The following is a 17,163-nucleotide window of genomic DNA, read 5'->3' as shown; positions in this document are numbered from 1 at the left end:
CTATAATGCTAGTTTACTTAAGTACTTAAATAAACTTAACTTTTAAAATTATGAAATCAAACTAATTATAACTTAATTACATCTACCTTAAAAATGACTAATCAGATTCTACCAAGTCAGGACAAAAACTGGTATTATTTGGCCAAAATACAGTTGTTGTTATTGTTGTTGCTGTTATTAGGCAGTCTCACTCTCTCGCCCAGGCTGGAGTGCAATGGCACACCATCTCAGCTCACTGCAACTTCCACCTCCCAGGTTCAAGCGATTATCGTGTCTCAGCCTCCCAGGTAACTGGGACTACACACCACCACACCCGGCTAATTTTTGTATTTTTAGTAGAGATGGGGTTTCACCATGTTGGCCAGACTAGTCTTGAACTCCTGACCTCAGGGGATCTGCCCACTTCGGCCGCCCAAAGTGCTGGGATTACAGGTGTGAGCCACCATGCCTGCCAAAACAGAATATTTTTTAAATGCAAAAAGGCTAGGCAAGTTTCACTACTCTCAATGTCTTACACTAGTTACTTACCTAGTTCCTGAAGGCATCTGAGTCTGTGCTATCAGCTTGACATGGAAAAGCCACATTTAGGTACAATTTTACCACACTACCTCGGTGGCCTCATTTGTTTAAAAAAGAAACAAGGATAATATTATCACCCTGAGATAATTCTTTTTAATTGGGCAAAACTTCATTCTGCAAAATAGAATGAGTCTTCCTTCTAAGAGATTTTTATAAGCAAATAAGATAACATGAAAAAGTTTTATCTTGGAAGTTATGTTATTTTACAGACAAGGAACAGAAGTCTACACACATTCAAATAAACTTATCCACAGCTAGTTCTTTCCTGCCATTATTCATTCAGATAATCTACTTTGAAAGTATTCAACATATACTGAGGAAGGAAAACAGAGAAGAGAAAATTGGATGGATGTCAAGAGCAGCCTAGATTATAGCCAAAAGCATAAGGACTAAAATCATATCATACACAAATGAAAAAGAGGGAATCACCTCCAAACCAACATTAAGAGAAGAAATAGTAAATTTCAGCTATGACTAATCTCCTTTTGAACCATATTTCAATAAACACCTGGTTTACTGAAATCAAATTTATTACCAATTTATAATAAAATGTATTATACTGTTCTTTAATATAATGTCTTACCTCTCCAGCGAGATTCAATGGGTCTAAGGTTCATTACCTATATCCCTTTTATATGCCTCACAACATATGAAGGTAACGTTCAACACAAAGCAGAAAATTTAATATATGAAGGACAGCTGAAATGCAGTGCTCTAACTTATTACTTTCAATACTTCAGATTCATAAGCACAGTAATACAGTGAAATGATTCTCAATACCTTACCTTCATATCCGCCCTATTGCAGACAAAAAAACTGATGGGGATCTTTTGACTGACATTAGCTTTCTGCATAAGTATTTACTTTGTGAGGGTTAGTATTTAAGCCAACACTCAGTGATGGGAAAATAAATGAGTTGTGTAATTTGAATTTTAGCATTCTATTAATAAACCACAAATGGATGACAGGTCAGACTGGTACAAAATTCATTTGTGGAATTCATTCTGGCAGTCATTTGTGATGTTACAGGTAGAACCCTGTAAATTCTGATTCTTCCAAATCTATTGTGGACAACAGGTCAGACTGTACACACCACACTGCTTGAAATCTGATTCATAACCAATGCCTAACATGTCCCATCAAACGAAAACGTGGGATGTGGTATCACGAGGCATAGTAAATATTTTAGGTTGTTTAGGAAAAAAGACAGTATCAAGGATATTATGTAGGTATTTACATAATGAAAGAAAAATTTCCACAATTTTTATCTACAAATTCAAAATATAATAATTCAGTAATTTTTCTGTAATACAGGTCTACCAATGAGAAGAATAAAATTATTTTTGTAAGATAATATTTTAATTGGGAAAATTTTAATTAACTCACCACAGGTGAAGAGCTATCCCTGTTTGGCTAACGAATGAGCCACTCAAAAACTTTCCTTGTCAGTGAAGAGCCTCATTTTCATTTTTGATTTTTAAGAAATTCTGCTGTGATCAGATATTCCATCTTAAACTTTCTTATTTCTGATTTTTGCTTTCCTGTGAGTTGGGAATAATGTAATCAGTGCTTAGTCTGGGGTTGTCAACATAACATTGTACCCTTTCAGCACAGCTATAACACCATGCTTTGCCATCTAACTCAAAACAAAATGTACTCTGCTGTAAAAGCATGACATTTAAAATCCGTTCACTCTTCTTTGAAATGATAGGTATGCAATCTTTTGGAAAATTTTTTAAATTTTAAATGTTGTGCTACAGCCATACACATCCCTATCAAGTTATAGCTGCATCACTGCAATCTGTAATGCACCAAAAAGCAGTACACAGTCTTTGTCACAACTACTCAGTTTTCCCATTATAGCACGAAAGTAGTCACGGACAATACATAAATGAATGTACATGGCTGTGTTCAAATAAAAATTTCTAAACACAAATTTACACTTAAAATATTTTTTTTTTCTTTTTCTTTGAGTTTTCGCTCTTATTCCCCAGGCTGGAGTGCAACAGCGCAATCTTGACTCACTGCAACCTCTGCCTCCCAGGTTCAAGAGATTTTCCTGCCTCAGTCTCCCAAGTAGCTGAGATTACAGGCAACTGCCACCATATCCAGCTAATTGTTTTTGTATTTTTAGTAGAGATGAGGTTTCACCACGTTGGTCAGGTTGGTCTCCAACTCCTGACCTCAAGTGACCTGCCCACCTTGGCCTTCCAAAGTGCTGGGATTACAGGCGTGAGCCACCACACCCGGCCTCTAATAATTTTCATATGTCACAAAATATTATTTTTTCCCAACTATTTAAAATATAAAAATCATTCTTGGCTCACGGGTCATACAAAACCATGCAGTTGGTTGTATTTAGTTCATGGGCCAGTTTGCCAATCCCTGATCTAAAGCAATGCCCAATAATTAACAAGCCCCACACACAAGCACAGAATCTTCAATCAGAACTGTATTGCCTCATTCAAGTGGGGAGACATCCAAGGATCATCTATTGCTTGGGGAAACCTATGAAACACAAAGATCAAAAGAAAAAAAAACAGAAAGTAAAACAGATAATAAAGGGAACACAAGATAAACAAGAGCAGGCAGAAGCAAGCAGTAAAATAAGATGTCAAAAACGTTATATAATGATAGCTGGGCATAGTGGTGCACGTCTATAATTCCAGCTACTACAGAGGCTGAGGCAGAAGAATCACTTGAATCCAGGAGACGGAGGTTGCAGTGAGCCAAGACCGCACCACTGCACTTCAGTCTGGGCGTCGGACCGAGATTCTGTCTCAAAAAAAAAAAAGTTACATAATGCAATTATCAAATATAAATATGGAATCAGTATACCTGAAATGTTTCAAAAGTAAAAAGTCAAATGAAAAATAACATAAAATAGGTATTTTGCCTAGGGAAGAAAAACATTTGTATCCTCAGAGAAAGAAGATACTAAGTCCACAGAAAAAGAATAGAATCTTATAAAAATACAACCTAAGCAAGGAAGCTCTTAGAAATGTACCACGTAGGCCAGGCGCGGTGGCTCATGACTGTAATCCCAGCACTTTGGGAGGCCAAGGCAGGTGGATCACCTGAGGTCAGGAGTTTGAGAGTGGCCTGGCCAACATGGTGAAACCTCGTCTCTACTAAAAATGCAAAAAAATTAGCCAGGCGCGGTGGCACGAGCCTGTAGTTCCAGCTACTCAGGAGGCTGAGGCACGAGAATCACTTGACCCAGGGAGGCAGAGGTTGCAGTGAGCTGTCCAGTCTGGGTGATAGAATGAGACTCCATCTCAAAAAAAAAGAAAAGAAAGAAATGTACAATGTAATTAATAAACTGGATAAAAGGGTTAGAGATAAGGACAAGGAGATCTTTCAGAACGTCAGCTGAGCAAGAAAACAAAGGGAAGGAAACTATAAAAGATAGGGGAGAATATGAACCTAGGAGAGCCAACATGAAATAGTAATAGTTCAAAAAGAGCGGGAGGTGGGGAAGGACCTTCTGAAAAAAATGTAAAGTTATCTTACTATAAATGAAGATTATAAGACTAAATGAAAAAACACAATGAATTTTTAGAAACTTTTAGAGAAAAAAAATCAATAGAAGCACATCACTGTATTTCAAAACAATGATAAATAGATGAAGAGATCCAAGACATAAAAAGATCTCAAGAGGTAAATAAACAAATGAAACCCAACCGGGGTTGTACAAACGAGCAAAATTAGAGTAGCATCAGCAACACTGATTTAAGACACTGGAAGATATGCCTTAAAAGTTCTGAGGAAAAAAGTTTTAACCCAGAATTTCATATCTAGCCAAGTAATCATTTAAGAAGAGAGTAGAATAAAGAAAACTTCAAAAATGCAAAGGCTCAGAAACTATACTCTTAGTGACTCTTCTTTAGAATGTACAAACAAGGGAGTAAACAAAGAATGGGAGACATGGGAGCCCAGGGCCTGTGTAATTTATTAACCAGATCAAGACTCACCTTCATAAAACTGACTTGAACGACTACAACCTCAGTTATTAGGGTGCATAAGCAAAGAACAGTGAAATTAAAAAAAAAAAAATTCTGACCAACAGCATGGAAATGAAGAAATCTGTCACTGCCGGGTTCAGGGTAAGGAAAAAATTTTTCTCCTGAGAATTTCCTTTTTTTTCCCCCCACACCCACACTGTGTGTAATTCTAAGAATTTTTAATTACAGCCAGCCTATAAGGTAAACACTAAATCAACATCTGACAATACTAAGATACAGTAAACTAAGAGTCTGCTTCAGTAACTTCTGTGTTGATGGCACCTGACAGAAGCAAATGCAAAACACCCTTTGGAGGTTTGTTCCCTAAAACCAGTCTGGCAGATTTCATAAAGCCCTGGTGAACAGGCTCACTGTCTAAAACTATAAAATACAGGAGGACGCCACCCACAACAAACACGAGCAGGCAGAAGAAAGTAGTAAAATAAGACATCAAGAACATCAGATGATGGAATTATAAAATATAAATACGAAATCAGTATACTTGAGACATTTAAAAAATAGGTCGGACACAGTGGCTCACACCTGTAATCCCAGCACTTTGGGAGGCCCAGGCAGGCAGGTCACTTGAGCTCAGAAGTTCAAGACCAGCCTGGCCAACATGGTGAAACCCTGTCTCTACTAAAAATACAAAAATGAGCCAGGCGTGGTGGCATGCACCTGTAATCCCAGCTACTTGGTTGGCTGAAGCAGGAGAACTGCTTGAACCTGGGAGTCGGAGATTGCAGTGAGCCAAGATCACGCCATTGCACTCCAGCCTGGGCAACAAAGTGAGACTCCGTCTCAAAATATACACTCAAAAACATTCATGGAAGACTTAAGCAAATGCAGAGGCATACCATGTTTATAAATAGGCAGACACCATAAAGACATTTTCTCCCAAATTGATTTACATATTCAAAGCAATTCCAACAAAAACACTGACAGGTTTTTTTGGTTTGTTTTTTTCTTTTCTTTTTTAAAGAGATGGTGGCATCTCTCTGTGTTGCCCAGGCTGGAGTACAGGTGCTATTCCCAAGTGCAATCATAGCACATTACAGCTTCAAACTCCTAGGCTCAAGTCATCCTTCTGCCTCAGCCTCCTGAGTAGCTGGGACTACAGGCAGGTACCACCACACACTGCTTAAGAGGTTTTTAAAATGAACTTTCACAAGATGAACTTTCACAAGATAATACATTTTAGTATAAGAGTGAGCAAAAGGTGAATGGCCAAGGTTTGTCTTGGAAAAAGAAATTTTTTAATAAAAAAAAAGGAGCTAAGGGTCAAGATCAGTTGAGATAATCTTGAAGATGACCAAGGTACATGTAGAGAGGGCAGTAAAATTACCTTAATGAACAAAACTTACTGCTTATTATAAAGCTACTAAGAACAGCCAAAAAATAAATAAAAGGAGAAAAAACTAAAAACATGAAAAGACAGCTCTCTAAAAAAAAAGTGTATCCGTTATCTATTGCTATGTAACAAATTACCTCAAAAATTAGTAACTTAAAACAATAATTCTCATAGCTTTATTGAAACAAGAATTTGGGAGGGACCTGGCAGGCAGTTCTGGCTTAGTGCCTCTAAGAAGGCTGCAGTCAAGATGTCAGCCAGGACTGCAGTCATCTGAAAGCTTGATTGGGATAGAGAATCTACCTCAAAAGTGGCTTTCACATGGCTGGCACGTTGGTCCCGGGTTTTTGCAGAAGACCTCAATTTTTCTCCATATGGCCTCTTTAAAGGACTACTAGAGTATCTTTCACAGAATGGCAGCTGTTTTTCACCCAGAATGAGGGATCCAAAAAGCAAGGAAAAAGTTGTATATATGCCTTTAATGACCTGGCCTCAGAAGTCACTATTAATTCTAATATATTCTCTTGGTCACGGAGACCAGCCTTGAGCAACAGGACAGCAACCAAAGAATGGTGTGAGTAATAGGAGAAAAGGAACAAGGAGCCATCTTAGAGGTTGGCTACCACACCAAGCCATAGGCTCAGAATACATCTTCAACCTAAATCATCAACAAAGGATCAGTATACAGAATTTGTCAAGAATTCTTGTAAATCAAAACAGAAAATGTAAGCAATCTAAAGAAAAACATAAAACACATGGACAAATAATTCACAAAAGGAACATAAATAGCAAATAATAAGCATTCAAATGTACTCGTTAGTACCATACAGTGCATGCCATTTACTCATCACTGGGGAATAGGCTTTAAATATTTTTCTAAAAATGGTATATTTATGTTCATCCATCCTTGTTCTTTTTCCCGCTTCCCCTTGAGTCCAATGCCAAGGGATAGAAGTGCAATTTGTGGCCAGAGACAAGAGGTTAATTTACCTATCATCCTGAGCGCAATCTCTGAAGTTGGCTTAGACAGCCATAAACATGAAAAAAAATCAGTAAATCTATAGTGAGCTATTTTTAAAAGTTTAACTTCGGTTAATAAGTACTTTCTTCATTTTTACATTTTATTGACGGGAGGCTTTTTCTGAACTGTTACGGGTACTCCAAAATGCAAAACTATAAATGTATAAATCTGCCACCTATTATTTTATGATCTGACATTCTTCCCACTAGCCCAAAGACTCTGAGACATTATCATGTTCTTAATGTCCGTTAACAGAGCAGGGCTTAAACTTTCTGGTCTCAGGACCTCTCTTACAGTCTTAGTTATTGAGGAACACAAAGAGCTTTTGTTTAGATGGGGTATGACCATCAAATATGTTTTAAATGTATTTTAATTCATTACAAAATGAATTAAAAATGAATCTTAAATTTTAAAATGTTAAAATGACGTTTATTTTATTACTAGTTTTATTTGTTTTCTGAGACAGTCTCACTCTGTCACCCAGACTGGAGTGCAATGGCATGATCACAGCTCACTGTAGCCTCAACTCCCAGACTCAAGTGATCCTCCCACCTTAGCCTTCAAAAGTGCTGGGACTATAGGCATGAGCCACCATGTCCAGCACAACAGGTTTAAACAACATTTTTAAAAATCAGAAATAACTGTATTTCCTAAAACAAAAAAATTAATAAAGAGTGTTATTGTGCTAAATTTTAAAGATCTCTTTAACATGTGGTTTCATAGAATATGGCTGGATATATGCTTCTGCATTTAATGTTTTGATACATTGTTTCTTTGAAGAATATAAAGAAAATCTGGCCTCAGACAACTAAGTATCTAAGAAAAGGGAAGAGCAGATTTTAATAGCCTTTTCAGATCACTGTGTGGATATTTTTATTTGATACAACACAAAAACTTAAGTATATTTATTTTTTAAACATCAGTTGCAATATGGCATCTCAAACCTTAACAATAAACTTTACTACTCTCTTGCATTAAAATCTATTTATTGGCCAGGCTTGGTGGCTCATGCCTGTAATACCAACACTTTGGGAGGCTGAGGTGGGCAGATCAACTGAGGTCAGGAGTTCAAGAACAGCCTGGTCAACATGGCTAAACCCCACCTCTACTAAAAATACAAAAATGAGCTGGGCGTGGTGGCGTGTGCCTGTAATCCCAGCTACTTGGGAGGCTGAGGCAGGAGAATTGCTTGAACCCAGGAACCCAGGAGGTGGAGGTCGCAGGGAGCCAAGATTGTGACACTGCACTCCAGTTTTGGCAACAAAGCAAGACTCCATCTGAAATAATAAAATAAAATACAATCTATTTATTATTGCTCTGTTTTGCACTTAACATCATGCATTGGTCATTTAGAATATATTGCAATAAGCTACGCAGATCTTTGAAATGTTGACATTACACAGTATCAAAAAAATTCACGTTCATTAATATCACCACCAATGTCTTCAGAAAAGTCTTTAAATACTGAGAAACTGACCAGCTCGTGGCAGCAAACACCAATTTTCCAAAAATTCTAATTTTCATTTAAAATCTCGATTTTTATCACTGGCAACATATGTCAGTTGTTTTCCTGGAAATGACAGGCTCAATTCATTCACTTTTGAGAAAATGGCTGCCAAATACCCATGCCTAAAAACCACAGTTTGTCAATCATTATTTCAAGTAAAAATAGTTTTCTATGAAAAAAAGCAAATTCAGCTTGGAACTCAAAAAACTACACAAGTACTTTTCCTGCACTTTCGTAAGCAGCAGAAGCATTTTAGGCACATTTCCCATTTCATCACGCAGAGCTTTAAAGATCAAAATTTAATATAGTAATTGTTACTGTTTCATAAAGGATATTAAGTGACAATGGATAGGTTTATTTTTTTTTTTTCTCTAAATGTGTGAAAGTAAATATGCAATGACTTTTAGTATGGCTTGGAGCCACTATCTTTTTTTTTTTTTTTTTTTTTTTTTAAAGACAGGGTCTCATGCCATTGCCCAGGCTGGAGTACAATGGCACAATCACGGCTCGCTGCAGTCTCGACACTCCCTGACTCAGGCGATTCTCCCACTTCAGCCTCCTGAGTAGCTGCGACTACAGGCACACACTACCATGCCTGTTTAATTTTTCTGTATTTTTTGTAGAGACAGGGTTTCCTCATGTTGCCCAGACTAGTCTCCTACTCCTGGACTCAATCAATGCACCCACCTTGGCCTCCCAAGTGGAGTCACTCACCACCTTAATTCATGCAGAGGTGACGGCAGTTTTATCCATCATTGCTTTTGCACCGTTAATATAAATGTCAGCACAGTGAATAAGGTAAATATTAAATTAGTGTAATTATGAAAATAGTTTTAAACTTGTGCACCTCTAAAAGAGTCTCAGTGACATGGTCACTACCTTAACCCCCACCCTAGCATTCTGTGGACCACACTTTGAGAATCACTGCTTTAAGGGATTCTCATTTAGGACCCATTGAGAGCAGCCATGAGAAAAGTAAAAGTAATTAAAGTCCCCCAACTAGGGCTACTGATGTACAAATACTAGACATTATAAAGACTTAGGATTTAGGGCATTAGTTTATAAATTTTTACAAGTTCTAGGTAACTAGAAAGATTCGGAACTCAAATGATTTATCATGCATGCTGTACACATGAGTAGACATCAGAAAAGCCTTTAAAACCACAATTTACGCCCCTGCCTCTTCTTTCTGTTTACTGTGAGATACAGTCACAAAGGCAATGGGGGGACAAATGAAAAATTACCGAAATCACACTACTGCAATTTATTGGGGGCTTCCCATGTAAGCTCCCAATAAATGCACCTTGCAACACATTAACTTTCTTAATTCTCACAAAAACTCTATGACATAGATATAATTATTACTCCCAGTTTACAGATGTTAAGTAACTTATCCACGGTCATTCCAGTACTAAATGGCACAGCTCAAAAATCAAGTCAGGTAGTTTGACCACAATGCTAGACAGAAGTTGTTAGGAAGTATTTCAGCAATCTCGGATACATCTTCAATGACTAGTTGTTGGTGTAATACCACATGATCATTCAAACACTCAAGCTTGTTTCTGTTGAAGAGGACAGTCAGAAAAAGTAGAGCCTAAAAAGTCCCCAAACCAGTTGAGTCACACTGAGGCTAGAACTGTCATATAGTATACACACTCCAGGGATAAGAAATTCCAAGGGCTCAAACAGAAGACTCCTCAGAGTGGCTCAGCATGGTCTGTGATAAACAGAAACACTATGAGGAAGTGCTTTTCACACTACACTCAAGAAGTTTTCCCTCCCACTTACAAGACTGTTGCCATCTTGGACTTTTCATAGTAAGATTTTTGTTTTGTTTTGTTTTGTTTTGCTTTTGAGATGGAGTCTCACTCTGTCACCCAGGCTGGAGTGCAGTGGCATGATCTCAGCTCACTGCAACCTCCGCCTCCCAGATTCAAAGGATTCTCCTGCCTCAGCCTCCCAAGTAGCTGGGATTACAGGCACCTGCCACCATGCACGGCTAATTTTTGTACTTTCTGTAGAGACAGGGTTTCGCCATGTTGGTCAGGCTGGTCTCGAACTCATAACCTCAAGCGATCTGCCCGCCTCGGCTTCCCAAAGTGCTGGGATCACAGGCATGAGCCACTGTGCCCAGCCCATAGTAAGTTGAAGAATTCAGTAACGGAATGATTTTTCCATGGTGATTCCTCTATTACTCCCCACAAACTATAAGGACATTAAACGTACGTACATACAGAACGTTAGCATAAAAGACAATAGAATCATAGAACCTAACAGGATAGGAACTCAGCCTCTTCACAGTGCAAAAGACCTGGAGAGACTTCCTAGGTTCCTTGTACATAGCTACTTAATAGCAGAACCCAGGCCAGGCGGTGCCTCACGCCTACAATCCCAGCACTTTGGGAGGCCAAGACGGGTGGATCACTTGAGGTCAGGAGTTCGAGACTAGCCTGGCCTACGTGGCGAGATCCTGTCTCTACAAAAAATACAAAAGAATAGGTGGGCATGGTGGCAGGCACCTATAATATCAGCTACTGGGGAGGCTGAGGCAGGACAATCACTTGAACCCAGGAGGTGGAGGTTGCAGTGAGCCAAAATCGCGCCATTGCACTCCAGCCTGGGTGACTAGAGCAAAACTCTGTCTCAAAAAAAGAAAAAAGGCAGAACCCAATGCAACTTAATACCAATTCATTTCTTCAACTGTGTCATTGTGCCATCTCACAGGTAGCCTCATCTCCTTCAAGAGTTCATCTGAGAGTTTGTTCAGATGCATCAATATGATTCCTATTTTAAAAAATTTTTTTTAGAGACAGGGTCTTACTATGTTACACAGGCTGATCTTGAACTCTTGGCCTCAAGTGATCCTCCTGCCTCAGCCTCCTGAGTAGCAAACCTGTATTTTTATTGATAAAGTATAAAATTATATATATCCACTACTGACAGCTATTCTGCCTCAAAAAAAGTATAAAATTATATATATCCACTACTGACGGCTCTTCTGCCTCTACCTAAAAAAGCACCCCCAAAACAATCACAAAAGTACTCTAAGAAGCGCACTACTGAGATTCAATATTAACTAATTTATCTACTTTGATTTTGCAAATACTCCAACGGTAAACAGATCATACTTTCTCCTCAAAATATTTAAATCCATCTTCCTCAAAGTGTGGTGGTACCAAAAGCATCAAAATCACAGGGCACCTGTTAAAAATGCAGGCACATGGAGTCATCACCAAATCAACGAAACCAGTCTCTGAAGAAACTCCCAAGTTAGCATTTTAATAAGCTCTCCAGTGATTCTTATTTACTCAAAACTTATTGAACAGTCTACAATATCCTAGTGCAAAATGAGACGGGTAAGTAAACAAAAATAAACATTTTGGATTTTAGCTGTGCTACAAAGAAAAAAGATGATGTATGAGAGAGCGACCTGGAGGACTACTTTAAAATGAGAAGTCAAACTCTGAGGAGACATTTGAAGTGAGGAGCCCTTCATTCAAGACAGTGGTTCTCAAACTTAAGCGTGAATCAGAATCACCTGGAGAGCTTGTTAAACGAGACTACTGGTCAGGAGGTCTGGAACGGCCAAGAATCTGTATTCCTAACAAGGTCACAGATGATGCTGATGCTGCTGGTCTAGGAACCACACTCTGAGAACTGTTGATCTAGAGAGAGCAGCCAGACAGTGTGAATAAATGTATTAAGAGAAAATAGGAAAAACACCAGTTACGAAGGAGGGCATTATACCCATCTTTGTTTCAAAATCACTGGAAAAGACGGTGAATTAAAACCACTAGTTATGATCTCCAGACCAGAGAAGATGATATCTGATGTTGATCAGTAATATCCTATATTGTTGAATCATTTCTCAGTTACAAAGTGTTTTCGCATTTATTATTTGCCTTATTGAGATGTAAGTAAACGACTATTAGCTACATTTTAGAAGTAAACTGAAGGACAAAAACAGTATGAATTTCCTTTAGCGTAAAACAGTTAAGGAGCTGAAATATGTCCCCTAACACCCAATCTAGTGTTCTTTCCAGCACAGCTTGATCTTTTTAAACAGCAAAGCAGAATGGTATATAGGAGGTTAATACTGACAAATTACTTTCCAGACTATCTAAAAACACAGTGGATGGCTGGGCACGGTGGCTCATGCCTATAATCCCAGGACTTTGGGAGGCTGAGACAGGCAGATCATTTGAAGCCAGGAGTTCAAGACCCGTCTGGCCAATATGGCAAAACCCCATCTCTACTAAAAATACAAAAATTAGCCAGGCATGGTGGTGTGCACCTGTAATCTCAGCTACTGGGGTGGCTGAGGCACAAGAATCGCTTGAACCTGGGAGGCAGAGGCTGCAGTGAGCTGAGATCAAGCCACTGCACTCCAGCCTGAGCAACAGAGTGAGACTGTCTCAAAAAAAAATTTTTTTTAATAAAAAACATGGTGGATTCCAGACTCAATTTGTTTTAGATATTCGTTGACAGCAATATCCCTTAAGACTGACAGTATTTGGTTAGTCCCTTCCACTTACTCATCCTCCTTCAAAAAGAAAGGATAAAGAAATGAAGAGGGGATTATGATTCTCTCTCCTTCATAAATTTCAGATAGCCAATTTCATAACCTCAGTCCCTCAGCCACATCAGTCAAACATAATCTGCATCTCTGGGTTCCCTCTAAATCTCTCACCTAACCCAGGTTCCCACAAGAACACTGAATCCTATGGGTCTTACTATGCTCATGGGTGCACAGACCATGAGCGGTTATTCTCTAAACACCCATTAACAATTAGTAGCTTCTCCAACCACCAAAGCCTTATTCTTAACATTCTTACCTACATGTCCCAATAATGCCAGAAACCCAAAACAACCCAAACTGAAAACATTTTATCCTCCCTCCACCCCAGGCCTTACCCTCACCCCAGCCTGCTTCAGCGTCTGAATACGTATAATTAATAGCACTGCTATTCACCAAATAAAAAATGTGGAATTCTACATGTTTGTCTCCCTCACACTAATTTCAATACAATCCCCCCGTCCCTCCATTCCCACAGCCACTTACTAATAGTTACTACTATTAATATACTAGCTACCATTTCATTAGTAACTACCACGTACTAATTACACATTTTATCTTACTTCATTTCTCTCAATAACCCTATGAGTTTATGTACTTTTTTCCCCCGTTTCACAAATGAGAAAACTGAAGCTAAGAAAAGGTCACTGCCCAAGTGTAGAAGATGGCAAAGGAGATTTCCAAACACTACCGTTCCCCCAAACCAAAATGCTTCATTCTGTAATACCTGATATCATTTCTTTACTATCCATTCCAAATGTTAATTTCTTACCTAGATTACTGCCAAGATTCTCCTAACTGGTCTCCCTGTCTCCAGCCTTGCCTTCCCTCCTCCCTCAAGTGCCCTAAGTGATCCTTTTGGATCAGAAATCTGATCCATTTATTCTCTTGATATAAAAACCCTCCAGGAACATCCTTTAGTCCACAATGTCATGGATACACTCTACAGGATGAATTCCAAGCCCTTTAGTACAGGTCCACAATCCCTTACCTAGAGTTCCGAAATTCAAAAGCTTTGAAATTTTATTTTATTTTTCATTAGTTTGCACCAGAATCCACTGTGAGTGTTGGGAGATTATTTATTGTCTATTTATCCCATTAGTGTGACATTCATGTGTTTCAATGCAGAAACATTAACGTGTTTGATACAGAGTTAATTCAGACCCTGAAAAAAGTCTCACATAAGAGACCTTGCCAGAAAAAAGAAAAATCCCAAAATATTCTGAAGTTCAAAACACACCTGGATCCCAAGAGTTTAAGAGACTTTGAAACCTTTATCTATTCAGCCCATCAATCCAATCTAATTTCCACCAATCACCTTACACATTCTTTAGTTCCAGGGATGTAGAAGGGTGCCCTGTGCCCTGAATACCCTCCAACCCAGTGAGGTACTCATTCAAGAAACCTGTTCATGGATTTCCTTTCCTGTGAAGTTTCCCTGACCTTTCCTCTATTGTGCCACAACCATTGTACTGAATACCCTCCTCCACTGCTGCAAGTTATATAGGTTTCCCCTGTTAGACTGTGAATGAAGTCTTCATTGAGTACTTTATTCAGTCTTAGCACAGTGCCCCAACACTAGGGGCTCATTAACGTCCAATGAGCTAAAACAAATTCATGCCCAGCTTTCCCTAACTCTCAATTTCCTTCGAAGTTCATTTCTCCTTCATCCCCAAACCTTAGGATTTTCCCTAACCATGCAGTCCGCTTTCCGAGTTTCACCTTCCCAATGTCATCTTACAATTTTCTGTCAGGTGCCTTCTCTGTACCCCAAGCCCTCCAACATATTTTATCCACCTCCATTTAATCCATAGTGGTCCTCTGTCCTATCTGCGAACAGGCCAAGTCCCCTCCCTCCAAAGCAATCCATCTTCACTGCCCTTACCTCTTACCTACTCCCTCAACATCTCGCTGGCCCGGGCCCTTCCAGCCAAAACGCTTCTCACAACGTGTTTCCCAAATCCCCCTTCTCTGACTGTACGGGTCTGCCAGCTCCAGAACCAGCAGCGCTCGGCCGGGTTCCGCACATCACAAACCTCGCAGCCAGCGTCCCCTCCCCCAGCCTCTCGCAGCCGGCACCCCTCCCTTCATGCTCCCCTTATCTCTTGCGGTCCAGCTTCTCTGGAAAGTGTCCCAGGGGCGAGTCTTTCACCTTAGAGACCCCTCGGGATCGCGCCTGTCCGAGCAGCCCCAGGCCCCAGCACCTCCGTCCCCAGCTCTTCCAGGGTTGCGCAAACCCTGTGCGGCCCAGATGCCAGACAGGGCCTCCGGCTCACCTTGCTGGATGTCGCCGTTGCTGCCCCCCGGGATGGGTACGCTGAGCTGGCGCTCCGGCTCCGGCAGGCAGCGCAGGCAGAAGGAGTGAAGACAGGGCAGCAGCTTGGGCTCCGCCTCACGCCGGCTCTGCAAGCTCTGCTGACACACGGCGCAGGTGTCCAGGAGCGAGGCTGGCGGTCCAGGAGGCGGCCCCGCTGAGGGACCCGGAGCGGGAGCCGAGGCTGGAGCTGGAGCCGGCGTCGATACCGCGCCTCCGGGAACTGCAGGGCCCACTGAGGCCGCAGGGGATGAAGCAGCCTGGGCAGAGCCCGAGGAGGCCGCAGCCACCCCCCCGTCGTCGGGCCCGGCCGCGCCGCCCTCAACGCCGGCCCTGCCGCCTTCCTCCTCCTCCTCCTCCACCAGCACCGCGGTGAGAGGCGGCTCCGCCTCCTGCGCCGCGGGCCCGGCGGCCCCAGCAGTTACCGGCGCGCTGCCGCTGCCCCCGCCGCCGCTCTCAGCCTCGCCGCCGCCTTTGTTTTCCGCCATGTTTTCCTCTTTGAACCCGCCGGACCGCCCCGCGCCGCCCGCCGCCCGCGTCGCCGCCGCCGCCCCCAGCCCCAGCCGCAGCCGCAGCAAGAGCGGCAGCCGAGAGCGAGCGAGAGAGCAAACCAACGAGAGCGCGCGCGCACGCGGCGCCCCCGCCCTCGCGTCGCGCGTTTGAAGGAGGGCGGTTGCGGCACGCGCACGTACGCACGGACGTCCTCCCGAGGGAGGCGGGAACTCGGTGCGCGGGCGCGGAGCGGTCCGGCACCCTCGAAACCAGTTCCTTGCGTCAGTGCCGCGGCTGTTTAACCCGAAAGGAGCTTTTAAAGCCAGAGGCGGTTGACGCTGGGTTGCCTGTGGCTGGGGTTGGTTATGAATTCCGATACAGCTGTGGTGCGTACGGAAGGGTGGAAGCCGGACCGGTTCCGGTTGTTGCGAGCGTGTCCCGGGCGTCTTCGCGGAAGCTTCACCCGCCGCGCCGCTCGATCACCGGGGCCTCCTGGGTCTCTGCTGTGCGTAGACCAGCCGCGTTCCTTTGGGTGGCTGTGGAGCACTAAAGCGGGGCTTTGTTTTTTTGTTTTTGGGTTTTTGTTTGTTTGATTTTTGTTTTTGTACTGAGGATCTACCAGAAATAGGCTGAAAAGACCGAGTGAGGAAGAAACTCTTTAACAGCTATTTTTGGCATCTTGAGGTGATTCTCAGGAGTTGCTAAGTATCAGAATCAACGGAGGAGTTTTTCAAAGCAGAGGTGCCAGGACCAGTCCCCAGACCTGAATCAGGAAGTGAGGGAGAGAGCCGACGGAGAGGGAGAAGTCCCTTCAGCTGATTCTAATGTATGTCAGTTTGGAGAGCCACGGATTGTAACCAATACTGCGTCCTTCTGAGGTCCCACTTTAAGTGTCCTGGTTTGAGCTGGGTGACAAATGCCCTTACAACAATGGTAGTATAAGCTTTCAGGCCGGGCATGGTGGCTCAAGCCTGTAATCCCAGCACTTCGGGAGGCCGAGGAGGGCAGATCACTTGAGGTCAGGAGTTCGTGGCCAGCCTGGCCAATACGGTGAAACCCCGTCTCTACTGAAAATATAAAAATCAGCCGGGTGTGGTGGCGGGCGCCTGTAATCCGAGATACTCAGGAGGCTGAGGCAGGAGAATTGCTTGAACCCGGCTGGAGGCGGAGGCTGTAGTGAACCGAGATTGTGCCACTGCACTCCAGCCGGGCAACAGAGCGAAACTCCGTCTCAAAAATAAATAAATAAATAAATAAATAAATAAATAAATAAAACCTTTCAGAAAGTTGCCTTTTTATTTGGGGAAAAAAAAGGTATT

General features: G+C 41.8%; 1 protein-coding gene across 4 annotated transcripts in view; it reads right to left on the bottom strand.

Moving 5' to 3' along the window:
* The window catches only part of TRIM33 (tripartite motif containing 33), a 120,439-nt gene extending 104,479 nt beyond the window's left edge, over positions 1-15,960 (bottom strand). For 2 of the 4 annotated variants that reach the window (XM_023222710.2, XM_023222711.2), the window contains exon 1: positions 15,315-15,960. In XM_023222710.2, coding sequence (XP_023078478.1) covers positions 15,315-15,840 — 526 coding nt within the window. In that variant the 5' untranslated portion in view covers positions 15,841-15,960. The remainder of the gene's footprint in view (positions 1-15,314) is intronic. The other 2 variants (XM_023222712.2, XM_023222713.2) reach the window with 1 other exon arrangement.
* Positions 15,961-17,163: the final 1,203 nt, after the last annotated feature.

This window comes from Piliocolobus tephrosceles, chromosome 1 (assembly GCF_002776525.5).
Source record: "Piliocolobus tephrosceles isolate RC106 chromosome 1, ASM277652v3, whole genome shotgun sequence".
NCBI classification, from domain to species: domain Eukaryota; kingdom Metazoa; phylum Chordata; class Mammalia; order Primates; family Cercopithecidae; genus Piliocolobus; species Piliocolobus tephrosceles.
The sequence above is the reverse complement of the archived record's forward strand: the minus strand, read 5'-3'. Positions and strand labels throughout refer to the sequence as shown.